Genomic DNA, 27,603 nt, shown 5'->3' on the forward strand with positions numbered 1-27,603 from the left:
AAACCTATTTCAGCATTTCTTACCTTAATTTCCAGAACATTTTGGTTGCCTCTTGAGATGAACACTGTCTTTTCAAAATGCTTAAATACAGGATTATTTACGTAATCAAAATCAAAGTACAGGGAGCTGACGCCATCAAAAATAAAGAACACTTTGGTCACAAAGGGTGGTTGGAGATTGAAATCTTTCAGTGAAGGTGTTGTACAGCAGATTATCTCTGAGCTAGAGCGGTGGCTACACGCCTGTAAGAAAAAAAAAAGAAATAATTGCAGTATCTACATGCAGAGGAAGTTCACTGATTATTGCAGCTTTCTTTAACAATACACATATATTGAAAAAATAAACACCAAGGGTCATGTTCTTTAACCAAGGCAAAATCCTGATCAGTGCTACACAGCGTTTATGTAGAGCTGGAAGAAAAGTATAAAAACTTCACGTCAATGGTGTTTGCCCTCTTGTTGAGGAAATGTTCAAGTAAACAAGCTTCCTGGCCTGATTGTTCACAGCACTTTTAAAGTAAATATTTTGCAGATAATTAATGGAAAATGATTTCCAAAGCCAAGGACCATCAGGAGGCTAGCCTGGTGTACTGAGCAGCCATAGTTCCAGTTACCCAGCCTGTCACAGTGACTGCAACATGGATTTCTCTTTCTTTTTCACTACCAAAGCAATAGTAAGGGACCAGGCAAAAGCCAACAATACTCAATGGAATAGCAGAAAACAGATGTAAAGCACTGTTTACCCACAGTGCAGCTCAGTTGCTATGTTTCCAGAAAGGCACTGTGGACTCTGTGAGAAAGGGCTTTAGAGCAAAAGCCACTGTAGATTCTGGGCCACAAGAGCTCAGCAAAGTGCATCTTCTTTCTAAAAATGTATATTTAAGGCCCCAGATGTGTGGCACTTGGTGCCCAGGTACACAGTCATGCAAGCTCCTGCTGAGTGTTGCCTGAGGGACATGCTTTGCACTGTACCTCAGACCAGCAGGGATATGATGTTCCCCCTCACTGCAGGGCAGGAGCAGCCTGCCAACAGGCACGAAGTCACCCCTGCCCCTCACTCTGCCACTACTCCTCATGACAGCCTGCAATGGGGGAAACCTGCTGGTGATCAGAAGGCCTTCCAGAGGAAGCTCTGTGCCGTGGGGATGTGCTCCAGTACAAAATGCAGGACTAGTCTGAACTGCCTTTGCAGTTGACAGAGGGACAGCAGCTCATCTAGAGTGGGTTCCATCTGAACCCCTTAGACAACAATCTAATCTTTAATTAGATTAATGGTGCTCTAGAAGAGTCCACTTTGGACTGTGAAGGTTTCTGCAGGAGTATTTTGCCTATAAGGCCCGCAGCTCATCTACCAAGCCCAGGGGGAGGCAAGGCACGGTGTGTGCTGGACTGCACCACCCCGGCTGCAGAGAGGCTGCTTTGTTATTGCATTGAGCACTGCCTGCCCCTCCTGCTGCTGACCAGCGATACGGCTGAAGGACTTCTGGCACAAACAGAGTTGCTTCAGCTCCACAGAAGCATTTCTCTTCCCACTCTACAAACCTTCTGTAAATTGTCCCTTTTGTGCCCTGAGAGAAGATCAAACTTTTTCTTTTTTTACAAAATATAAAAGAGTGTATCTGATGTGTGTCCCAGAAAGAATGGGGCTAAGCTCCTTGTCATCATAAATCTTACATTTGTTCTAGAAGAGATTTCCTTGGAAGATCAACAATGCTCTTGAATACCTTTGTGCATCCAAAGAAGGCCAAAATACATATTTTTCTGTTTTGTTTTTCAAAATAAATTTGTTCTCATTATCAAATACTGCCTGAAGGAGCTTTGAAATTAGTTTAAATTAATGCAATGTAATTTTGCTGTTTCAAATCAGTGACATAACCACTCAGGCTGTATCAGCTATATACCCACATTAGCTTGAAAAGTGGGATTAAATTAGCTATCTTCAAATCAGGGCTTTTTGTTATCACCACAACAATTCATGTTTCTGTGAATAATATTGTGAAATCTTGAATCTGCCAGGGGAAACATTTTCAACATTCTGAGCATTACAGTTTTACAGCTCCTCCGTGTCTGTGAGCTGAGTTCAGCACTCAGTTAAATAACGTGGTGGAGCTCTCTGTGATGCTAATGGCACTTGCACCTGTGTATATAACAGCCCATTTATATTCCTAGAAGAAATTCAGAAACATTTTTGTAACCCCCGTGTCAACAAGGTAAACTGTGGGACACAAGACAAGTCAGATTTTTGCTCCATTTGCTTACAGTATCAGATTGTTCTTTTGAATACCTTGTTCTACACCACTGACCATATCTCAGGCTTTGTTCTATCACAAAGATCTAGAAATTAATTTCAATTAGTATGGAAATAATAAGATGCATCATCAGCATAGTGGATGCTCAGCCATACTTTTCCATGATATATGAGTATTTGTTAAGATATCTATCATATTGTGTCGATTCTTAAAAAGGATTACTAAAATATATGTAATTATACACCCAAGTATGTCCCAAGTAATCATTATATTTATTTGATTAATGTAAATTCATTAGACTCTTTATCTACTGTAGAGTAGTGATGTCCATTAAATGAATAGCAGTGGTACTCATAACTTTGTTTGTGGCTATCTATTAGAATCAGATACTTTACTTTATCAGGCTGGTCTCTGAAGCAGAAGCTTTCAGAAAATGATAAAAATCTAATAATACTCTTTGGAGGGGATGCAATGTGACTGATTGGTAAGGTCAAGAAAAATCTTATTTGCAATGCCCTTATTGGTACATGATTTGACATGACATTTTTACCTTGAAATTGGTTTTAGCAATTGAAGAATATGACGGTTTAGTTTTCAAGAAATATTGGATTGAGGATCTCCAAGAAAACCCCACTAATTCAATCTATTGCCTTCTCAATTAAGATACTGCCTATCACCCAGCACCTTTAACTTTTATTTAATTAAACTTTAAAGTAGATTCACTTTAAAAGCTAAGCCTACATTTTTCTTGTGACAATAATCTACATCTGAAGACAAAGAGGAAGAAAAAATATAAAAATTATGGAGCATTTCACAAGCATAAGTAAATGCTATACCCCAAAGGGAATAATAATCCATTGCACAATGCATATGACTCATCACTTAAGGTATGTATTCTTGTTCCATTTGTAAAATATGACCCTTGAGGCAATTAATTCAAACCTGACCTACAGAACCTGAACTTCAGTGCCCAATTCAATTCTTTCTCATCTGATAGAACAACAGGAAAAGTATGAGGGAGGATCTCTGAGTTCCAGAGGTCTCCCAGCAGCTGACCCAGATTAGAGAGGGGCATTTGGGTGTGTATTACTGGATCTGCAGCTGTCAGAAAGGAGAAAAAGGCCAATTTGTTCCTTCATAAAAAGAAACTTTTGGAGTTCCAGTGAAGAATGAAAGATGAATGAAGTTGAAGACAGACCTGGAGACTCTCCAATCATCCTTGCCAAAGGATGATTTCTCAATAGAAAGAGAAGAAAATGCAAGTCCAACATGAAGAAAAGTCCATTCAGAAGACTTTTCTGTGTAAAGCATATCCTGAGGTTTCTCAGCAAATTCTTTGCCTTTTGCTGCCATTTCAGGTAGAACAAAAAATGATCCCGATGGATTGGTAGCCTTTTTATTTTGGTTTTCTTCTTGGATGAAGGCATAAGAGATGATACTTCTAGTCTATCAGATCATGAGGCCAGAAGGTAGAGTAAAATGTCTCTTGCTCTTGGGTCTGTCAGCCAGCCCTTTGCACAACATGATCAATACTCCCTGGGCTTGGGATGGTCAATGTACCTTGTAGCACTGCATCCCTGGCACCCTGGTGATTTCACACAGTGGTTTTCCCCTGACATCCCCTGCTATACCCTTTTCTTGGCAGGAGATGTGTGTGAGCTACAGATTTGGCACAGAAAGAAAGATAAATTTTCCCCTATGTGGGGGAACTCTTCACTGGGATTATGTGGCAGCTTTGTGCCATGGAGTCAAGAGACATAGAGGATCCAAGCATAGGTGTCTTTGGATAGGGAATCATGAATATCTTCAATAATCACACACTCACTAACCACACTTTACAGGGAATTTGTTTCATCATTATTTAATACATCAGAGGTAGACGCTCACTGCTGAATTCTAGGCATTTTCATGAATATGAGTACAGATTGCTTACAGACCTGTAAACATTGAACAAACTTTAGAGGATTTTAAAACTGTCCTGTAAAACAGCAGGAAATGGCACCTGGCAGGGAAAAAAATTAAAAATGCTGAAGAACATTCAAAAGACTACTTACTGAAGAGATAATTAAAAGTCTGTTGAAAGAGAAGATCTTGCATAGGTACAGAGTCAATTGTTGAAGGTCATGTATTAAAAAAAATGCTTCTTTTTAGTTTTGCAGCCTTGCATATCTTGGGACATTCATTGTTAGAAGAGATTAAGCAGTGGGAATATACATCGAAAATAGTTAATAGATGGAATATTATAAATGCTACAGGAAATCCCCAAATGACCACTTGTTCACTTTGGGGGAATCAGTGCAAACTACAGGCTTTCAAAGAGAAAAACATTACTCCCAAGTGCTTCAGAAGCAGGAGAGTCATCTAGCATGACTTACAGCACAGGTTCCTGATCAAACACTATTCCAAACTGTGCCTTTGGTATTTTTACAGGCACAATGAAAGGAGGGAACGAGCTGCTTCCCTGCTTGTGTACCTCACACAGGAACTGGATATGTGAACAGAAGTGAGAAGGTTTCTGTATTCTTATGCATTCTCTAGAGCTCTTGGGAATTTATGCAGCACTGCCTAAATTCCTATTTTTTTCCCCTAGTCAGAACAAATGATCAAAAGAACTAATGAAATAGAAATTAAAAAGAAACACATTACAATTATTGAAACACATGGTTCAATACATTTTTTTCACTCATTGAAATAAATTCAAAGAAGGCAAAATGCATTATTTTGACAGTATTAACATAAAATGTAATATAAACACAACAAGTGCGAACACAGTACTGAACAACTTTAAGCAAATTTAAATAAATATGAAAAGAATACTGTAAAATGGAAACAAGACATTTTTTTGCTCTACAGAAGAAAAATTTTCAAAGTTACTAAACCACAAACATGAAAGCTGAAAAGCTCAACTTAAATGTTTCTTCTACAGGGGGCTGGCATACTGTGCCCAAAACTTTTCAGTCTCGGTGAAACTGCACTTCTTAGAGGAAGTTCTTCCAGAAAAACTTTTGTATCAGTTATACCACTCACCTCTACCACTGGGATGGAAGAGGTAAAGAAAAGCAAATGCCCCAGGGCATGTCTGCTGGCTCTGCTCCCTGAGACTCTGGGATGCAGAGCATCCCCAGCAGCTCCTGCTGTTTACAGAAATGACCCTCCACCTACACTGAGACTCCAGCAGGACTCCAGGCCACAATTCAACCTGAGGACAGAGAGCTGACAGGAAAAGGTGAGACCCATTTTAAATTGGGCACTCCCAGTTTTAGGCAAATGGAAAAGGGCCTGAGAGGTGGCTGAAAGAATGAGAAGAGCTCTAGGAAACAACATTTATCAGGAGAATTTGGAGTGGTTTGGTTGTTTTAACTGGAAAAGAGAAAGGTTGAACCATAATTTAGTGCAAATATATAAAATTAGCAGGAGGGACTGATAATCTGTTGCTTGTATCCACAGAGGGTTAAACAAGAAGATAGGTAATTAGCCACAGCATTTGGGTTAATTATTAGAAAGAAGTCTTTCCAAACCACTAGGTAAGCAGGTAGAGCAGCTCTCTCTAAAGCTTGTTTAAGCAAGATTGTGAAATTTCTTTCACAAGGAGCTTTAATAACAGCCCAAACAAGAATCTGTTAGGCAGTGGTCTGGGCACATTTGCTCCTGGCACAGGGAAGTGGGCCATGCTTGGCTGTTGTGGTCCCTCCCAGCTGTACTTTCCTTTGATGCTTTGGGATGTGTTTCACTGCTGGCTTTGGTTTTCCCAAGAGCCAGAGTTTCTGAATGCTGACAAAAGCAGCTTCTTGGAGGAGGCTAGTGAGAGAAAACTGAAAAGAAAAAGGGCTTAAATAACAATTTAAAAAATTATTCATTTTGCTATCCTCTCCCAAACTAAGGAAGCAAAAAAGTCTCATAACCTCAGCTATAGAACTTCTTGAGCACTTCTTTGGTCTGTTCAGGAAACAACCTGTCTTCTCCTTTATAAAAGGAATAGTTGTTCTGGATCTCTGCTGGAAATAGCTCCTCATTGTTGTTTATTTTAATAATGACTGGATAAATTTGGGGTTTTTGGTATATCTCCCATGCAGAGAGCCCAGAACTTCCAGTGCAGGATGGGTAAGACTACAGCAATAGGCATCCTCCACCAGAAATTTCCTCAGTTACACGGTACAATCTTGTTTTGCCACTTATAAATCTTCCCTTTCTACCTGAGAATTAATACTCTTCCTTTAGAAATATGCTTCAGGTAGAGAATAGTGGCAGAACAAATGGCTGCCACAGAGGCAGAGAATGCAACTGAGTGCCAGAAGCCTTTAATTTCAATAGAGCAAAAATATATTGCTTGGGCAATGTCAAAACATAAAACACTCTGGATTATAATCCAACTGAGGTTATATTCCACCTTTTGTGCAGGGAGAATGAACTTGTGTACAGCTGCTCATACACTGGGGCAATTTCTTAGAGATCAGCAGTGGCAGGAGATTTATTTGCTGGCAAATGTCACACACACTGCACAGTAAGAATAGAAAAAGAGTAAAGGAGATAATTCTGACTGTCTAAGTCCATGTCTTTTTTCAACAGCAGGTTAGAGGCAGGATGAAAGCAAAATGCTGCTCAAAGGCAAGGTTGCTCCCCAATATTTGGGGGAAAGAGTAAATTCTATGGTGTCTATTGCCTGGAGTTGCCAGTCACTTTTGACAGTGGATTTTCTTTAAAACTCCAGATCTTTCAAATATGTTCAGATTCTATGAAGTCCTAAATATTTGACAAGGTATGCAGTATCAGGGCCTGAAGAGAAGCAATACTGCATATACCCACAGGGGAATAGAAAAAGTAAACAAATTATCTTTACACAAAGCAAAATCTCAAGACTTGATTTCAGCAATAATCTTTTCCTTCAAAATCCTTTGTGCTTAGAAATAATTATTCTCACATTACTCAAAATCTAATAAATTTGAGTTTGGTAGATTTCACAGAAAGATTTTATTTTCTGGCTGATGGGTAAAGTGATTTTTTGATAACACTCAACACTGTGTTTCATTGGAAAGGAACTGATTTTTAGATTAAAATCTGAACCCATTAAATTACAAGCCACGACTACATGCTGCAGAAATTCAGGTCCTGACACTCATAATATTATACAAATTAGGATCATGAAGAATATGATGACCTTGAAGCTATGAAAGACTGCAAATTTGCAGACATACCATTTAAAATGCATTGAGCAAACCTAGGTCTAATAGTTAGAATTAAATTCAGGAAACAGTGTATGATAATCATTAGAAATAAGCTGAGAATATGAACAGTAAGTAGCATGTCATAAAGAGTGTAGGTCAATTTAGCAAATTAGCTTCAGTTAGACCAAACAAACCTTACAGGATAGGAAAATGTTGGAGGCACAACAGAAATGTGTAGAAAAAAGCCTACAGAAGGCTTTCAGCAAAACTAGATGACAAATGCCATCTTTGCCCTATAAGAATTAAAGCAGATCACAAAGTCATATCTGTGTTTAGATTTGGACACTGTCCAACTCAGGAACAAAAAAAAAAAAAAAAAAGAAGACTTACATCTCTGACTGACACCTGCTGTTTAAGCAGAGGTACCCAGCTGCAAGACCACAAAGCCATCTTAAAACTTAGTTGCTAAACTTATCAAAGTCAGGAGAAATTTCCCCAACAGGGATTTTGGCAATCAGAAATTCTTAAAAATAATACTTAATTTTGATTTTATATATTTACTCTTCCTCTTCCTTTGATATATATCCACAGTCACCACTTGAGTATCACAGAGGTGCCTGAACTTGTTGTGTAATCTGACATATCTATATTGCATTACTGTGTGTTTAGTCACTGAATTTGCTTTGTTAAATTGAAATATATAAATCTTCTTATCAGATACTGTATTAGCCTTATTTCTTTGGAAAAGGTTTACTGGAAGCAGTTGCTTTATCCTCACCTAATTTCAAAATTTGTTTTGAATTTTTCCTGTACAATGAACACAGTCTTCTCAGAAAACACAAAAAAAATCAGTAGAAGCCCCGAAGTTTCAAGGCAAAAATCAAAGTATTTTGGCTGAAAATTCACAACCATTCATCACACCGAGATGAAAAGATAACAGATTGTCTTCTCTAAGACTGACTCACCACAGAGAAGTTCATTCCTAGTTTAGGTACAGTAATCACCATCTGAGGAAAGCACACTGAGTTCAAGTTGATTCCCTGAGCCGTGATTGTACTTCCACCACTAGGAAAATTTACCAGAAGAAGAAAAAAAAAAAAGGAAGGAAAAGAAAGAGAGAAGATAAGTAGGATAAATAACTGCTGTGATAATGTAATGTTAATTACAAATTATATTTTAGAGTAAATGATAACATAAAACCAGAATTAGGGTATGTATTGGATACATGCAAATACATAGCTTTGAGCGGTGAGATAATTTTTCTGGGAAACAGATCATACATTTACTATAACAACTTAAAAAAAAAAAAAGAAAAGAAAAATAATTTTTAAAACTGTGATAAACCAGGGTATAAATGTGTAAATTTTAAGAGGTCGCTTTTTTTGTACTTTGCATTTGCTAACTAAATTATTTCACCTATTGCATTCAGTGGTGCTGAAAAAGGTGTCTCTTTTACTGCTGACATTTTTTTGGCAAAGGCAGATGGCTTGGATTAGAGCTACTGAGACCACAAATTTGTCACTTGAAAACACACACATACTACCATACATATATATTCATTATGTTTATATAGCACTGGATTTAGACTATTTTAAAATCCATTTGCTCTCCTGAGTCCGCTGACTTGTCACATTAAATGATTTTCCTCAGCAATCAGTGTAATGTCCAGACACAGCATAGGAGACACACTTAGCAGTGCAGTGGGCATCTCAGTGGGACATCACAGGTAGGCTCAGCAGCAGCTAGGAGTGAAATCACAAAGAGAAAAGAGGCACCCTTCCCCCTTCTCCTTCACCTCTGAAAGGAAATGATTTGCCCTCTGCCACTGCACCATAATAGAAACAATTGGCACGGAAGATCGAGATAAAAATGCAATTTCTTTTGATAGATTGCTGAGCAGCATGGTCATTCTTCGTTCATTTGTTGCTTTTCTTATTTCTCTAAGAAAATTTTACTCACCTAAGAAAAGATTTGGCTGGATGAATTTTTAAAACAACTGGGTCTTCTCTGTATGTGAAATGGCTGCTTGTGTCTCGAATAGCTTCATCGATTTCCATTCTCACACGATATTCCTGGGGAATTTGCTGTGCTGGAGTGTAGCACTCCACAGTGCTGGCCGATATGCTGGGAGCACTGAAAACAGATTGCTTGTCACCATTATAAAACATGTACTTGGCTTAAAACACTGTCCTTTACTGAGCCCCAACCTTGCCTAAGGATCTGTTTGTAAAAAAAAGTCATTGATTTTCCTGCTGGATAATCAGATTGCAACAAGTAAGCATGACATAAGGTAGAAATTGCAACAGCATGGCTTAAGCTCAAGATTAATCTTAATTCAGTTGACTTGCACCTTGCCTGATGGAAGGTGTTGCCCCGGTACTGGTGACAACCCCATGAGCCCCTGAGCCCTGCAAAGGCAGCTTACAGCCTGGAAAACAAAGAGCACACTCCAGTTTTAAGGAGAATGACTTGATCTGCTGTAACCAAAGGATAATGCCTCTTTCAAATGCACAGGACTTTGTGTTAAAAGCATCAAGTAAGGGTGCTTGAGTGGGATGTACCAGATGCTGAGGGGCAGGCAGAGGGCAAGGAGAAAGAAGGAGAAAATTCAAGAAGAGCTGGCTGAATTCAGCAGAGTCTCTGGGATGTTCACCTTTCCCTTGCTATCATGCCTGGCCATGGTAGTCCTCTTCCTCCTACACTGAACTTAGTGGTGAGTGGACAGCAGGAGGATCCTGAAGTTTGAAGAACATGAAATGTGGCCAGAGGGAGCAGGGCACGTCAGAGACAAGGGTGGCAACTAACTGGAGAAGAAAATGTCACTCTACCACCTGGTTTCAGTGATTTGGCCCCAAGCACATCCATGGGCCATCCAAGTGAGGCTGTTCTCATAGAATGTAAGAGATGGTCTCCAAATTAGACAAAAGGGACATTTGGTACAACCTCTGAAGCTTTCCAGGAAGGTGGCATTCACCGTAAGGGATAGCGATTCATACATCTGTAGCTGGAAGCTTTTTAACATCTCTTAAAGAAAAAAAATAAACCTTGCTCCAGCTGCCCTCAGAACTGGGGGAAGCTGCCTGTTTAGCTAGAGAAACACCTGCCTTGAGAAACTGGTTAAGATCTACACAGAAGGCTCCAGGCAACTTGGCTAGTGAGAAAGAGGGGTCCTGAAGATGCTTACTGGGAAAGTCTCAGCTATGGTTCAATATCTAGAGGTCCACCTGACCAATATCTGCATCTGAGCTGGCTACTGTCTCACCCCCATAGTAGATGTCTCAAATGAATCACTCCATTAGTTGACAAAGACACCAAGAAATGCAACCCTAACTATTAAGGAACAGAAATGATGAAGATCTTTTTAGCGATCAGACTTGAATATCTAAATCCTTTTTCTTGATTTAGTCAGACTTGGCTTATTTGATCAAGAGCATACAATAAATCATTTAGCAGTAAAGAATAAATTTCCTATCTCCTGACTCAGAGTCTTGCATTAACTAATAGGCTACTGCTTCCCCATGGTCTCCACAAGTGTGAAGTTCTACCACTATGATTTTCCATAATCATCAGCTGATGCTCAAATTTCAGAGGAATTGCTGGATGTCCTGTTTCTGGAACACAGTGGGTCAGATTCTGCCTTGTCCACAGAGGTGACAATTCTAGAATCACCTTACTGTTCCTAAGCACAGAGCCAAGTAGGATTTGTGCCATGGTAGAATGGCTACCAAATTCAGAACTCATCTGCCCATAGTGGAGAATATGTATTTCACATTTATTTACAGCTGCGGTTGAAGGAATTTCCACACAGAACACATCAAAGATTTTTGACTGAGCTCCTACTGGATCCAGTACAGAGCCACAAGAAATTCTGGCTTAAACCTCCAAAGCAATTTTCTAAATACCAGGAAAAGCATGATGCTGCCAAACTGATGCTGCCTCTGTTTTGTAGGCTGTTCTCTGATAGCAGTGCAGAAATAGTGCTCCTCTGCATGGGATAGACATTGTCACCCTGGTCAGGCTTCCACCCAGCCAGGCAGTAGGAAATGGTAACTTGTGCCCACTGGCTGCTCCCCGGCAGCTGCTGCATGAACAGCAGCCCTTGCTAATACAAGAGAGAGGGCTGAGAGTGTGGGAATCAGGGTGACAAAAATGATGGGAAATAAGCAGTTTCTAGTCCATTAGAAGCTGAATTGACACTTCTCTATGCAACCTTTTAATGAGGTTAATGAAGACATTACAAATAAGCAAGACTTCCAGAGAACTGTGGTCCCTTCTAGAAATCTTTGAAGTATCCTAAACTCAGGATGCTTACTGCTTATTATAAATTCCCCAATAAGTGACACAAGAAGAGGAAAGCAATTGTGTGAGTTTGTTTTTTTAACTCCAAGGCTTTTAATCAAGATATTTCAGTATTAAAGGTATTGTGTTTAAGTTGGTACATTACCTTTTCAAAGTGCATGGTTGCTCACCAACAAAAATCCTCATGGACTTCCCACTGTCTAGGTATTTCCCAGCTACAGTCAGCAATGTTCCTCCAGATTTGGGGCCATAGGTGGGAGATATACTTGTTATTACAGGATTCTAAGGGGAGGTAAAAATAAAACCAGGGGATTATAAAATTATTTTCAAAATGTAAAGAGGAGGACTTAAAACATTTGTTAACATTTCCATGAAGTAACAATAAAGCCAACATGAATACAGAATTTACCATGCTGGTCTGGACTCATGAGGAGTCCCTAACAGTTAATATTGAAGCTAATTTTGACTATAAAATGTTAATCTAGTGCTTACCACGTATGAAAATGTATTGAATAGTGTTTTGCCATGTCCAACAGAAACACTACTGGATATATTAAAACCTGGACTTTTTGCAGCAGGAACTGTGCATTCCAGCCTTTAGGAAACAAGGAAAAAATGGGATTACATTTTTTTTTCTGATTGATTTTTTCATATTAAATAGAACCACTTCAAACTCATAATAATGGGGAATCCATACTAAACAGATCATCAATCTAGGCGCATCATGGACATTTCAGAAATAATAGCTCAAAGAACCATAGCCCTCTTCCTCAATAATAAATACAAATGCTGTGGACTTTATAATACTTGGCCACAGAAAATAATTTTAGTGTATCATATACATTTCAGAAAAAATAAGCATGACAGAAAAAACAAATACCTGTATTAAATGGCTGATGAATTTTTTAAAATTTCCCTTTAATATCAATTTTGGCAGATAATAGCATTAGAAAAAATGAATCGTATACACAAGTTTGTTGCAAAAAAATTAAATATTACCAAAAATTAAACATGAACTTCTGCAGCAGCATGTGTCAATGTATTATATTACATCCACATAGTCTCATATATAATCTAGTCTCCTTAAATCATCTTGTTTCCATTGAGACTGTTCAGAACAGCAGTTAGGAGAGTGCTCAACACTTCTGGAGCGCTTGCTGGAGTATCTGCACTGCTATGTAAGTGAACAGCAAAGCTGTGCCACAATTTGTGCCTTGCTTTGGTGGCAGAGAGAGGATACTCACTGAACGTGCATCTCTGCAAGATAACAATCACAGTGACCTCTGTCCTAAACTTGACCCATTGTCCCTGTGCCTCAGACACTTATTTCTGAGCAGGAGGAGAAGAGGTGCAGTCGAGGGTCATAAGCCTCTGGATGACGAAATACCTGCATCTTCTTACACTTCTCCCCAGCAGCTTTACAGATCAGGAAGACAGAGGTGACATAACTTAGCCCAGCAGGATCCTGGCCAAAGGAACTGCCCCCTTTACAAACCTTTGAATAGATTCATTCTTGCCAGCTTCCACAGATGTCGAATAGCATTTCACAGACAAATCAGAAAAACTGCTGCAGGAGCTATTGGCATAAGCTAGATTGATTTCATCTCCATTTTGAGCACTGTTTTTCTTGGTGAGTTTATTAAACCATGGCATTTCTTCAAATTTGAAATTTCCGAACCAGAGGTGATACTTAGAGGCTGAATGTTTGTATTTGCAAAAAATTCCATATCACATAAGGACATCTGTGTAAATGGAAATTAATATTTTAGGTTTCTTACCTATTTTTGTTGCTAGATTTTGCTTCCAGAGGACAAATTTGTCCTCCAATATGGACTACTGTATTTTTTAATTCAAATCTATTATTTTTGCTGAATCCAAAGTCCCATCCACAGAGTGTCAATTTTGTCCCACCTTCTATGGGAGCGCTGCTTGGGAGAATCTGTTAAAAAAATATTGTGTTAGTTGAATCAGATTTTCTTGAACTTCACTTGGAGCTAAAGAATGGGAAAAGGAATAATTTTAAAAAAGCATTTCTTTTGGTCAATTATGTCCTAGCATTCATCTTAATTGTTCTTCACCTTTCATTTGTCACATTATGAGCCTTCTATGACAGCAGCAATAAATAACAAAACCTATACTAGAAGGCTTTGAAAGATGGTGTTTAGGGGCACTGAACAAGCTGTGCATTGTAATAGTCTTTTAAATCCTGCAGTTCTTGTCTTTCACATCTTATTTCTGGCGTGTTAAACATACAATATACTTATTTTGTTAGAAGCTGAATGCTGAACACAAAAGAGCCCCCAAATGACCGTTTTTTGCCAGCTTTTGATGAAAGTTGGGTTCAGAGTGAAGTAGCTTCAAAGACACCATAATCCAATACCGCACTGCCTGTGATAAAGTTAACATGACTTCTGCTATTCTTTCCTTAAACGTTTTACATTTGGTCACCTCTAATTCCAAGTTAAAAATAAACTGCCCCTCAGAAACACAGAGACAATCTACAAAGGAAATACTTTTTTTTTTTTTTTTTTTTGTGTGTGTGTGTGTGTGTGTATTGTAAATTGTCCTGTAAAATACAACAATGGTGGGAAAAACGTAGGAACACCATAGAAGTCTTACAAAACTCAGTAAAAGTACCGGTTAGTACTGTCAGTAAAAAACTCCCAAAACCCACCAAAAAAACAACCAAAAAGAAAAGATATTAGTTCAGGAATTATGAGGACTTTCAACAATACTGCACAATTTTGCAAACATACCAGTACCACTAGAGAAACAAAAAAGAATGAAAGGAATGAGAGACTGAATTTATACTTGTGATTATAGTGCCTAAGTATCTTAATGCTTTAGTGATAATAATTTTGCCCCTAAAATGCAATACAGCTGTGTCCTTCAAAGGACCTGGCTTAATTTTCAAGCTGAAAGGAAAGTGTTTGAGTGATACTTGGCTATTATTTCATCTGGAAATCCAGTAAGACAGCACATTTCTTTTCAACTCTCTTGTAGCTATACTTCAAGACTCTCACAAATGAACTATTGTAGATGGAAAGGCAGCTGAAGAATACTTCAAAAGAATTATACCATATACTATATAGGGGGAAATTTACTGCCTTCATTAGAAACCAGACAAAGAGTCTGACTTAAAATGCACTGAAGCCAGGAGGAACCTTTTCTGTTTTAAAGAGCTTTGAATCAGCTTTCAAGGAGCAAAGAGGGAACCTATGCAGGAACAGCACTTTTGAACGAATCTGTAGAAAAAGAGTGATACTCACACAGCCCCCTGACACACAACTGCAGCTATGAGCTCGGAGCCATTCTGTGCCCACGAAATCTGAGCTATTCCCTCGTTCCTCTGGAGTTTTCTTCTTCAAAATCTGGATTTGACTTCAGATTCTAGTTTTCCACTCTGCTCAGTATCTCAGCACATTATCTATTTTTGAAATAACAAAACCCTAGCAGAAAATGAAATTGCTCTGTGGGAGTACAGGATGTCCCGATGTTTTGTACAATATACTGACATGTGGCATTTGAAGAGTTTGAAATGTAATCCACAAGTCAGCAAAATAAGGGCTTCACAAAGCCATACAGAATAAAAATTGAAGGTACTGAATATGTTTTTAGCGATCTTACATGGCAAAAGGGACTTGTGATAGCAACCCGTGTGCCTTAATTGAGAGGCAGCAAGTATTTAGTACATTTTGTTGACAAATTAAGGAGGCAACACCTCTAAGTAGATAACAAAAAATAAATAAACAAAATCCTAAAGTTTTGATTTTAAGTTCTGCCAAACTCCCCTGTTTTTATTCAAGATTTATTTTTGTTTCATTTTTTCTGTATGATGAAATGTCTGAAAATCAAATGTGGTACTCCAGACTCTTTCTGGGGAGTGCTGACAAGAATGGACAGTGAACCTCCTGGTTTTTGAACTGAGGTATATGTAGGCCTCTTCTGTGTACTTACATTGCACTGGTAGTAACAGAAAACAATCAAACCAGTTATAAGTGCTATGAAATGCAAGTTTCAAAAAATATTACGTTATCTCCACTGATAACATGGTGCAAGTCCTGTCATTCTGCTGCTCTCTGAACTTTTGGTTAAGGGAGAAAGTTAATTTTGGTTTTGGAAAACTTTAAAGCTTTGTGTTTCCCTTTTATTTATATTGACAGCTAATATCCACTTAATATATTTTTGGAAGAAAATACCTATTTATTAAAGTTTCATTAGCACATTCATTTTAATTCAAAGACAAGAACACATGTGAACAACCACATGTGAAATTTCCAGCAAAGCCTCCAACCTAAACAGGCAGCAGAAGCCCTGATGTTCTTGATACATCTGATAAAAAGGCCAGCTAAAATGACTCACTTTAAAAACAACAACAAACCATGTCAGATTTTTAACCACAACAAAGAATCAGAAGGGAGACAAATTTATTTCTTCTTTTACACCCCCTTCACCTTTCAGCATGACCTGAACGCCACGCCAGATGCCTGCAATTTGTTCCAGCACCAAGTGATCTCTGAGGAGACTCCCTCCTGGCTTCCCTCTAGAACTGCTCATCCAGGCTGATGAAAATCCTCGTTGTTGGCAGAGGCAGTGGATGGGAGCAGACTGGGAGCTGGGCTGTGGAGGGGATGTGTCCTAGCATCTGTCCTACCACGCTGTCTATGTCTGGGCAGCAGACTGCTTGACTGCTCCTCTCCAACCCACAGCTCCAAGAGAAAGTGTTAAAGCAGGCAAATGAGACAAAGGATCTGCAGGACTCCACGGGAAAACACTGGGCTTCTTCTCTGCCATCCCTCCTAAGAGGAAAAAAATTTTTTTTCCTCATTGTACACCAGTCTGTGTAATAACCTGGGAAAACGTCACTGAAGACTTAGCTAACATCCACTGGACCAGACCCTCAGGGAGCCATCTGCTCCTCTCAGGTTAAAGTGATCATATGACATATCTCAAGCAATCTGTCCCTCTGAAAGCTGCAAAATATTAGGGAGAGGTTTGGACTGAATTTCAGATACTATGCAAAGCAGGTCATCCTCCGTTTGTTAGGAACAAAACTAGCTTGTTTCTTACATTTTATGCATGTGAGTTTCAAGACAGATCAGAAGATGATGAATAATCTGTTTTATATTTTTTTCAGTAATCATGTTAAATGTCATGGTCCAGTAGAGCATGAAATTTGTCTTAACAGCTAGCAATCCAATGGATTTAAGTATCCAGCTGCATTTTTTTTCCTTACAAGCCTTCTGGAAGCAACTTCTACCAACACTGGCATGCAGTAATTCGAGATTCACTTTAAGATCCATCAGTGTCACAGATCCATATTCATTACACGGGTAGACTGGGCTTGTGTGAGCAGGCTGGGCTGAGCCACGTGGGGAAGGGAAGCACCCACCCAGCCTCACAACTGCTCCCACTGCCCCACGTCCAAGGTGTGCTCCCCTCCCAGCACTTCACAAGGACTGCAGAGTCTCTTGGTTCTTAAAACTGCTGAGTGAACATGTTCAAAATTGAAATTAAAGAGGTTACATGATTTCAGCCTCTCTGAAAATCAGAAACTAAGCAGTTCAGAGCCTGGGAAATATTTTTTGAGCTATGGAAATATACAGCTACTGCTGGAAAGTTTGCAAATTAAAAAACATTAAGGGAGCTTGAGCTCTGTGCAGGATAGGTGAGTACCTTGGGCCTGCAGAGGTTCAGAAAAATATATAAGAGCTAATTCTCACTGCACCCCTTTGCATTGGTGATTTAGTCTCATACAGACTAAGGCTGGAAAGGATTATTTCACTATCTAATATAACAATTTTGAAAAAAATGTGGTTTTGTATAAAGGAAAAGTAAACTGTTCACATTCTGCATTAGCAAGTTTTGAGCATCTCCTCTGCCCTAAGTAAATGGCCATAGCAGGCAGGCAAACTGCCCCTCCCCCTTCCATTTTCCATCCATTTTGGGTTTGATTCTTATAACTCTTCATTGTTTTTTCACAGAATTTTGCCTGTATTAATTGTAAATTTTGTGTCTGAAAGGTGAACATGGAAAAAACCAACCTCGTAAACATGCGTTTCTACACTTCTTTCTAGATTAATAGCAGTTTTGTCTAAAACATTAAAACTTAAAAATATTGTTGTACATGAAATCATATGCCTGGGTGAAAGAAATAAATTATTTATTTAAAACCCACTTTTTTCTCCCTTTCTAAGAGTTTGGCATATCAAACTTTCATGCCTGTTTATAAGTTGTATTCTAATAAAGGAAAATGTATTTTTAACTACATGATGTAGTTTAAATGCACCAAGATAAGTGAATGTGGCAGAACATTTTGTGCTTGTCCTTCCCTTAGATTTCTAGTCCATCAACTGCCCTACAAACCTCTGCCTTCACAGTCATGTCACACTCCACATGGGAAGATTTGCTCCCACATACAGTACAAATCCTGCATTAACCAGAGCTGAATTGAAACTGGACTGTGCCAGTGCAGCTCCCTGCTCATCTGTGCCCTCTCGTTCTCACACACCCTTGATGGGCTCTGGCTGGCTGGCAGCAGCCTCTGGCTGCCCCTGTCCTGGGGGTGCAGCTACAGGCTTCATCCTTGTTGGTGCCAAGAGGACCCACAGGAAGAAGGTGCCAGGAAGGGACCTTATGGAAAAACAACTTCCCCAGGAGCTTGGGTAGGGGAAAGAAGGGATTTTTCTCACAAAGAAACACCAGGCTTTCCACCAACATTGGAGCCAGCACAGGCATGGATGAAGAGTGGGAGCCAGACACCTCCTGTGCTGGGTCAGGCTGGGGTGGCTCTGGGCAGGAAGTGCTTTCCTCCACTTTTGTCTCTGAGAGAAGCCTAAGAGGAAGGATGCTCCTTTCTGTGACTGGCTTTCCTGTCAGACCCCCGCCAGGCTGGCTCAGACCCATCTTGTTTCCCTATTAGAAGTGCTTTGTAGGGCCAAGGGTCTCCCAAGGCTGGTAAGGATGATCAGACAAACCCATCCATCCATGAGCATCTCAGCCTACAGTACCCAGGGAGACTGTGTGCAAATAGTCAGAGGATTCATGGACATCAAGGCTGAGAGGAAGTTGAGGAAAGCTGATGATTTATCATGATGGCATGAATAGAAAATGTCTACAGAGTGCAGACTGTTCTTCCCTCAAGAGATAAATGTGCGAAACCCACCACTTTACCTCATAAACCCTAGGCAAGCAGGTGTCCTGGGTCCAGGTGCTGCTGGGGCACTCAGAAGACCTAAGGCACTGCTGGCTGCACCAGCCACACTCCATGAAGGCTGGTGCCAGCAGGCACTGGCTGCAGGACCTGAAGTGATGGCAGCCTGGCCCCTTCAGAGGGATCTTTGTTATCTGTCAATGGAGAGACATGATGCATACATCCTTTTAATACATGCACTAAGTGGCAAGGAGAATCTCTATTTATGCATAGTATGCTGGTGCTACTCAGATTTCAGATGTGCAAGCCACAGTTCGACTTCTCTTTAGCTCAGTAATTATAGGATCTTATAAGTAATTTAACTGACATGATTTTAAATTCGCTTGGGAGAAACCCTAAAGGCATCTTAATGTTATATACAGTTACTACCAGCATCTGGTGTTTACAGCAAGATAGCATTTTTTGCTGATGGGGAAAGAAAACAGCAGCCTGCTCCTCCCAGTTCTGTATCTCAGTCTGCCTTACTTTATACATTTGTAAAAATAGGCATGAGGGCTATTTCAGCTTTGGTGAGGCTGTATTAATGTCTGTGGCACACTTACAGCATGTGGCTCCCCGTGTACTTGTATTTTAACATCTATCATCAAAAAACCCATACCTTATCTAAAACACAAGTTAAAATTTATATTACTTAAAAGAACAGGATAGTTATGAAATAGCCACTCTTAACATGTAAGAATTATTTTTGGTCAAAATATTAAAATCAATATATAATTACATTACTATATAAGTGCCTCATGTTTCTTTATACTTCAGGACCTTCCTTAAATTTATTTTGTACATTTTCTGAAGATCACTCTTATAAATAACTCATACATTTCTAGTAAATGATTAATAACAGTCTTTATGGCTGATGTATTTCTGTAAGTCCTTATAGAACTCAAGGGGTCAAATTATTGCTTACGATTATGGTTTAGGATTATCCGTAATATTATCTGCTGATGTTTTAAACCTGTTCTTCAATGCAAATCTACTTATGACAACGGCATATTTATGATAGCTCTTCATCTTTTATTAACTCTTTGCAGACTACATGCTAAAGTAATTTTCAAGTCTTACCAATTTACAGTTTTAAGGACATGCATGTAACTCTAGCACACACAACTGTCCTTAAAAAGTTACAATGCTATGACACAAACCAAGAAAAGCCAGGAAACTGAGCACCATTCTTTTCTTAAGCCATTGTGTGTTTTGTCTTTGCAAGCACTTGAATTAGGGACAGGTTTTCAGCCTTAAAATTTGCATTTCCTGGCTTTTGTTGGTTTATATCACCAGCTCTTACATTATTTAGGCATTTCTCAATATTAGGCTGCCAGTTTGTTTAGCAGGGGAATAAATATATCTTGGAGAAAACTTACACCCCCAGTGCTCTGAGGGAATGGCAGGGCCATGAGGATGCAGGGCAGAAAGCAGCAGTGTGAGCAGAGGTTTACACAGTGCACAGGAGGATTAGATTATGAACCACTCACCTTTTTCCCAGTCACCACCAGGGTATAGCCATCATCTGCTAATGAATTCTTGACAACAACCTGGGGAGAGATGGGGTGGGAGTCTAGCTGAAAGCTGACATGCGGAGTTGTGGATTCTGAACGGGAAACCACTATCTAAGAAAGAAAGAAATTTGGAAAATCAGCAGGCAGTATGTAACCCAAATGCATGCTGCTCAGCTGTCTCATGTTCTCTGCTTGCATTAATTACTTTGCATTACATTGCATAATATTTTGCATAATGTTCCATCATAATCTGAATTAAGTGCTATAAAATCTACTTTATTTAATACAGCAAAATCATGGCTGTTGGAGGATCCTCAAAATACACCATATTTATTAAACTATGCAGGAGTCACTGCATGCTTCCTAGTCCTTCAATTTTAGGTATTTATACGTCACCATAGAAAATGAAGATAGGTCATTTACTCAGTCCTACACATTTAAGAATGAAGAATTTTATCTACAATGTCTATTTAAAAGAATCTTAAAACTCCAGGTCTTCCGAAGTCAAAACCATTTCCTTCTATTTCCACTTTGGTCCTTGAGTTTGAAAAGCAAACTTTACCCTGTGTCAACAGCCTCTGGTCTTGCTGCACGTGGGGCTATGAGATTGCAAAGCTATGTCAGGCACTGCAGGTCATGGCTGCGGGCACTGCCCAGAGCCAGGAGAGCCCAGAGCTCAACAGCCAGAGCTGCCCCGGTGGCTGCTGCTCTGACAGGCTCCTTGCAAGGTTTGGCTGGGCACCCTCAGCTCTGGCTCCTGTTGGTTTCTCTGTGAGCCGGGTGTCCAGCACTGGGCATGCAAAGCACTGCTTAAATTACAGGGAACTGGAGGCTCCTTTAGGAGATGCTCCAAAACAGGAGCCTAATTTAGTCATCCTGAAGCCCCTTTGCAAAAACCTACCCTCTCTCTCTCTCTCTCTCTCTCTCTCTCTCGGTTTCAGGAGATCTTAGGGAGATTAGTCACACCAGTATGAAATTCCCTCACTACTCATCTCTCTGCATCTTGAGTTACCTAAATTCTTCTGAGAATCTGGGCCCATTCCTGCAAACACACGCCTAACTTTACTACTGTAACTTTGTTGACTTTAAGGGGATGAGTCATGGCTGTTAAGCAGAGGCATAAAGCATCTGCAGATCGAGGTGGATATTTGATAGCAACATTTTATAGGCTTGGGCCTGCAATGCAGAAGGATGTGCGCCCAAATGTGATAGCATCAGGCAACAAAGGCAGAGGATTGTTTACATGAGGGAAGATCATGTTCATGTTTCAAAAGCTGTATCACGTGTAGTTTACTTAAGGAATTTAGATAATCAATATTAGCAGAGAAGTTAGGATTCAATGGGGCTCATTATTTAAAAAGATTGAAGCCATTCTGGAAATAACTTGTATGTCAAACGTTTAATTTTTTACTATAATGAAGCTTTTCTTCTGACTCCGAAGGCAGAATCAGAACAGCCAGGACATTGACTTACACAATTTCACTGGCTTTTCACACTGCCAAGGGCTTTCAACAAGATGGCTGACTCCAAAACTAGACTTAGAGATGCTGTAATTATAGCTGCTGTTTTGATGTAATTCAAGACTTAAATAAAATATATGAGCAGTTAATTCATGCCGATAACTGCTTCCCATCCCAGAGGTATTTATAGTTTGGGGTTGCAAGAGGCTTTTTTTTCTTTAAAAATGAAACTGGCTTTGTTACAGGCTTTGCTATGGATGTATTTCACAGCACAGAAACTACAGATTTTAGAAATCAATAAAGTATGATCGTTTTTGGTGACACAGAAGTATGGTCTCTGACTCAGTGTAATAGGGCATGAGCTCTGTTTTTCTATTCAGGACAATGAAAAATAGAATGGACTGGAAAGCTGCATGAAAAACCTTGATTAATGTTGGCATTATGGGGAGAGGTAGCACCACAGCTGCAAATACCTTTTTAGTTGATCATTAGCCGTGTCTCATCTCGAATACCCACTGCTATAAAATGCTAAGAATTCTTTTCCATCATTAATCCAGGCTTCCTCTTATTGCCAAGCATTCTTTCTGATTGAGCCACAGTGTTAACTCTTTAAACACATCTGCATTCCAACCTCAGAGCAATACACGAAAATTCGGATTCCATCTCTACAATCTTGGAAACATTACTCGGTACTTTAAACACTGACTGACCTTTATTTTACTGAGGTTGATAGTCAAATCACCTGCTCAAAGCCCCAGTGACTAGACTTTGACCTCATGACATACAGGGAGATCAGATTACATGTCCTAGCTCACAGAATGAAAGTTTGGATTTTGCTTAGAACTAATATACCAACCTACAGAGCTCCTATAACAGATACTAGATGCAAAAATGTTCTTTTTGGTCCACACAACTGTGTGATTTTTGCACACATCAGCCCAGTCCTTGAAATTCTATCTTACCCTTATCCAACATAATCCTGAAAAAAAAAAAGCAATTTGAAGACAGCTTCTACAGCAGGAGGAAGAGGCTACTTAGGACTCCAGTGTCGTTCTCATAAAGCTCTGATTTTTATAGCTTGGAACTGAGCTGGTATGTGTGCAGCATAAATTTCATCTGTCATGGACACACCAACATACAGGGATCACTACCATGAAAATGGTTCAGTACTACAGGAAATTTTCCCTCTGCAAAGGCTATAAAATCCTGGGGGTTTTGGGGGTGTCTTTTTTTGGGGGGGGGGGGGGAGAGTGGGTATTGGATGTTTTTGTTTTATTTTCATGTCAGTAATTAATTTATTAACCATGCATTTCTCCAGAGTATAAGAGAAATGAAAGCTATTTCCATGCCTCCACTGAAGCAGTTAGGAGTGAGGGAAGGTCTAGCACAGACAATTAACCAAAAGAGAACAAACAGACATTTGTAGTAAATGGTCAGTGACTGCAATAGAAAGAATTCACCCGAGGTGTTCTACGAGCTGTCTGTGCTGGAGTCCAACTGTTCAATCCACCCATAAATGAGTTAGAAAAGTGGTTGAGTAGTCCAGTGATAAAGTTCTGTGATTTTCTGAAGGTATTCAAGGTTAGGATGAGGACAGACTATGAAGGATGGCAGAAGGACTTTAAAAGACAGCATGTCAAGGCAATAAAATGGCAGATGAACTACAACAAAGAAAATTAATTTAAAGCAGTATATGTTAGATAGTTATCCAACTGCTTAGCTGCAGTTGAAACCAGCCTAATAATAACTTAGAAATTAATAGAAAAAGACTAGAGAACAAACCAGAAAACACCCTGATAATGATATCAAAGTAATGATAATGATAATGATACCATATAAATTCATGGCTTGCCTGAAACTTAAAATCTCTGTGCAGTTCCACTTGCCTCCTGGCAAAAAAGAGCGTGTTAAAAAGGGGAAAAGCTCAGAGGAAGGTAACAGAGATGATCAAAAGGCTGTAATGAACAATGATTGAGTGTGGAATCTCTATGATAAGGGAACAGAGAATCATGAGTTGGTAGAGACCAACCATATACTCTGTTCTACAACTACCCAAAAGGGGCTGTAGCCAGCTTGGGGTTGGCCTCTTCTTCCAAGTAACAAGTGATAGGAAAAGCAGAAATGGCCTGAAGTTGCACCAGGGGAGGTTTAGAATAGATTTTAGGGAACATTCCTTCACTAAAAGGGCTGTCAAGCAGTGGAACAGGCTGCCCAGAGAAGTGGCTGAGTCCCTGGTGACTCACATGTAGAAGTGACTAAAGGGCATTGTTTAGTTGAGGACTTGACAGTGTTAGGTTAATCATTGGACTTGATACTAGAGGTGTTTTCAGTCCTAAATGATTCTATTATTCCATGATTTAATTGTAATAAAAATGATTAACACCACCAAAAGACAAAAAAAAAAAAAAAAAAAAGACGGGTTTAAAGCAAACAAAAGAATATGACATCCTAGCAATATGTGATGACCCATGGTACTCCCTGTCAAAGGATAAGAATGGAAGAGAAATGCATATTCAAAGGTAAACTCCACAGGTACATGGAAAGAGCTAAACAGACAACAATCAATAGCTCAGGAAATTCCCAGAAAAGAAAACAGTTGGAAACCTGAAGCAGAAGGTAGCTATGTGTGTCTGGGTCACTAGGCATCCACTTGTCAATACCACTGGAGACAGAGCACTGAACTGTATGGACCCTTCATTTAAATCCCTGTGGCTCTTCTGATATCTTTTGAGAATCACATTCAATATCAATAACTAAAACAAACACAATATTTATGTCTCTCTATTTAGAGAAAAACAAACTATTTTCTTCCAGCATAGCTCAGACTACTTCCATGAAATACTTCCATGAAGATAACAGCCAACAGTTAATTAATTAATTAATATATTAATGTATTCTTTAATACTGGAAGTTACTGGTCACTTAGGTCCATGAACACTAAAGTTATTAATTTAAATATTATTTCATTGCCATCAGCTAGTATTAATGTTAACTATGAAGACTTGAGTCTAGGTTTGTCTGTGAGTAATATGGCAAATTAAGACTGTAATAACTTGAGTTGAAAACCAGCATGCAACAGCTTATTTTAAAAATCATTCCGATGCTCAGTTCTGCTAGTCAGCAGGATTGAATTACAAATGTTACTGTCTACATGTTGAAATATCTTCTGCAAAAATGAGAGGCCTTCTAAAAGAAATCCAATCTAAGTATCATATTGTTATTTTTTTTCCCTAGATGTCTGGCAGGTGTATGCCATTATCCAGCAGAGATAGGCTCAGGGTTAACTATATTGTGCAATGCCTCAAATGCCCTGGGATATGCAGCCTAGCCTTGTAAAGGGCACATATGTAGCTCTCTAAATGCTGTATATCATTCTAATCCATGAAGAATATAATGGATCTCTTCTGAAGAGTGTAAGCTTTTCTACTCAAACTGAATATTAAAACATATGTGCTCTCAAACCAGTTATTCAGCACCAGGTGTTAATTTTAATTTGGTTACATGGATTTTGCATTATGCAGTGTTTGATACCTTTTTTCCCTGGGAGAATCAAGATCCATTCTTTACCACAGAAAGAAATGCTATCGTGAATGCCAAAAGTTGAGCTACAGATATGAAAATGCTGCTTATCAAGAGTTTGACACAGTTTTCTGTTGGCTTAAAAATGAAAGATGGAAGGATTGCAGCTACTCACATTCCTACAAATGCTTGTGTGCACAGTTTGCATTTAGCCCTAAATAGGTCAGTATTGAAAAGCCAGAGGAATTGCTGGGCCCCTGAGACAGGACAACAGTGGGCACTGGGGACAGTCTTTGCAATTACTCCATGGGCATCCCATCACTCTTTCCTCCTCCAGGCTCTGTAGGGTTTAAAGTCCATGCTCATATATTTCTTGACCTTCTTGCACTTGGTTCAAGTGCAATATGGCCTGCTATTTGCAAGGGTGGCTTTTGTCACAACAACATTTGTCTAGAGGGACAGGAACTGGATCAAGAGGAGTTTGATAAATTCAAAGGTGCATATGGCTTCTAGTACACTAGAGTATTAACTGGGTTTGACTGAGCACAGTGAAAGATGCAAAGCTCTGAATTTCTTTGCTCTGTGTGAATTTTGCTGACAGGCACCATGGCTCTGAGTCTTGATTCCTGGAGTGGTGAGGTCTTGCTGCTTTACTGTTTGCAAGAGGAGAGCAATGTTGAAGACTTGGCTCTCTTGCTGAATTCTGGGACAAATTTTCCCAATCCTTGAATGCAGTTACAAATAAAAAGCAGATGTGATTTTTTTTTTTTTTTCACTGATTTCTGTAGCACGCATAATGTTCCCTGGCATGTAGTCTATGAAAGCAGCTACAACACATGCTAAGTTCTCTCTTTTTGGGGAAATGAGATGTGTGTTAAAGTTTGGTTGTGGTGTTTGTTTTTAATCATAAGTATTTCTGGGAAATGAGTGTGATTATCAAGTGTTTTGTCTACTTGGATGTGAGAGACAACAGATTTGTGCTCAGTGTGTGAGAATTTCCCAAACCATTGATTTTTGAGTGCTCCATTCCTATTCCTCATCAGACAGAATCACAGGCAACAAAGAAATGATAGGGCAGCAGGTTAAGGAAACCCCAAAAAGCTCTTTATCATTCAAAGCAGAATGAAATGATGAAGGTCATTGTCAGAGCATACCACAGAGGAGAAAACAAAAATAAATTTAAAAAAACGGTACGCAAAACTTTGGAGAAAGGAGTCCACAAGTGACTACTAAGCACCAAATATGGGTGCAATTTCCAGCTCAGAGTGTCTCTGGGTCCCTAAGTGCCAGAAGCTGGAGGGTACTGAAAAAGTTATGACTGTGTGCTTTTACTTGCCTCATACCTTTCCCTTATCTATCTTAGCCCCTGCCAGAACTCTGCTCCTTGAACCTTTACTAGAACCCCATAAAACCTTTCTCAGCAAAAAGTCTGGTTAAAAATACTGGGATATGATGGTTCTCTAGACTAAGGCTGACATTAATCTGTACTGTTGCACATCTAACAAGTGCAGAGAGCCCCTGGGAGGATGAGTGGCCTGTTGCCCAGTCTGCAGTACTCCAGCAAGGCCTATCTGTACCATCACACTGGGTTTTTGTGCCCAAAGCCATTTTCTGTCCAGAATCTGTTCAGACATGACAGTGAATTACCATGTTTTGCTAATGCTTGGCTTTTCAGCTAGAGCTGGCTCATGTTCAGCCAGATGGGACAGGACTGAAGCCAGCATGTGGCTGATGGCACCTCAGAGTCTATGTATGCCCATGGGAAGACCCTTTCCTCACCTCCAGAAGCAACAGGATGGATGGATGTCCCACAGAACCACGAAGATGAGAGGGCCCGTGGTGGGGTCCCCCATTCCACACTACTGCTGCCCCACTGTGCACTGAGTTTCGCTGGCATAGTCAGAAAGGTGAGGTGGCCCTGCAGCCAAAATTGCATCTATAGAGAGGGGTTGCCTGTTTCAGCTGCAAAACATAGAGTGAAAACTTCTCTAGTCCCCTCTTCCTCAAGAAGGTCACCAACAAGCAGTTGTGGTGCTTCTGCTGGGGAGCTCTGTTGCTGAGGCCAGCTTCAAGTGTGGGGGCACATGCACTGTTCTGCTTCCAAACACACTCTCAGGGTGAAATCCAGCCTCTGCTACATCAAGGGCATTGATCTCTGGCTCATTGTTACGGCCAGACCAAATGTGAGCTTTCAAGAATAAATCTTGGT

At 39.7% G+C, this 27,603-nt stretch overlaps 1 protein-coding gene across 4 annotated transcripts in view; it reads right to left on the reverse strand.

The window, feature by feature from the left end:
- Positions 1–27,603, reverse strand: part of MET (MET proto-oncogene, receptor tyrosine kinase) — a 90,128-nt gene that overhangs the window by 24,440 nt on the left and 38,085 nt on the right. For all 4 annotated transcript variants that reach the window (XR_007780620.1, XM_030238030.2, XM_030238032.2 and 1 more), the window contains exons 4-11: positions 20,392–20,526; positions 18,883–19,056; positions 13,488–13,648; positions 12,202–12,304; positions 11,855–11,991; positions 9,370–9,543; positions 8,376–8,475; positions 24–242 (exon numbers count right to left, since the gene is read on the reverse strand). Coding sequence is in view for 3 of the 4 variants with exons in the window: in XM_030238030.2 (XP_030093890.1) it covers positions 24–242; positions 8,376–8,475; positions 9,370–9,543; positions 11,855–11,991; positions 12,202–12,304; positions 13,488–13,648; positions 18,883–19,056; positions 20,392–20,526 (1,203 nt within the window). In the remaining variant the exon portion in view is untranslated. The remainder of the gene's footprint in view (positions 1–23; positions 243–8,375; positions 8,476–9,369; positions 9,544–11,854; positions 11,992–12,201; positions 12,305–13,487; positions 13,649–18,882; positions 19,057–20,391; positions 20,527–27,603) is intronic.

The sequence above is a fragment of the Serinus canaria genome, chromosome 1A, assembly GCF_022539315.1.
Source record: "Serinus canaria isolate serCan28SL12 chromosome 1A, serCan2020, whole genome shotgun sequence".
Lineage (NCBI taxonomy): Eukaryota > Metazoa > Chordata > Aves > Passeriformes > Fringillidae > Serinus > Serinus canaria.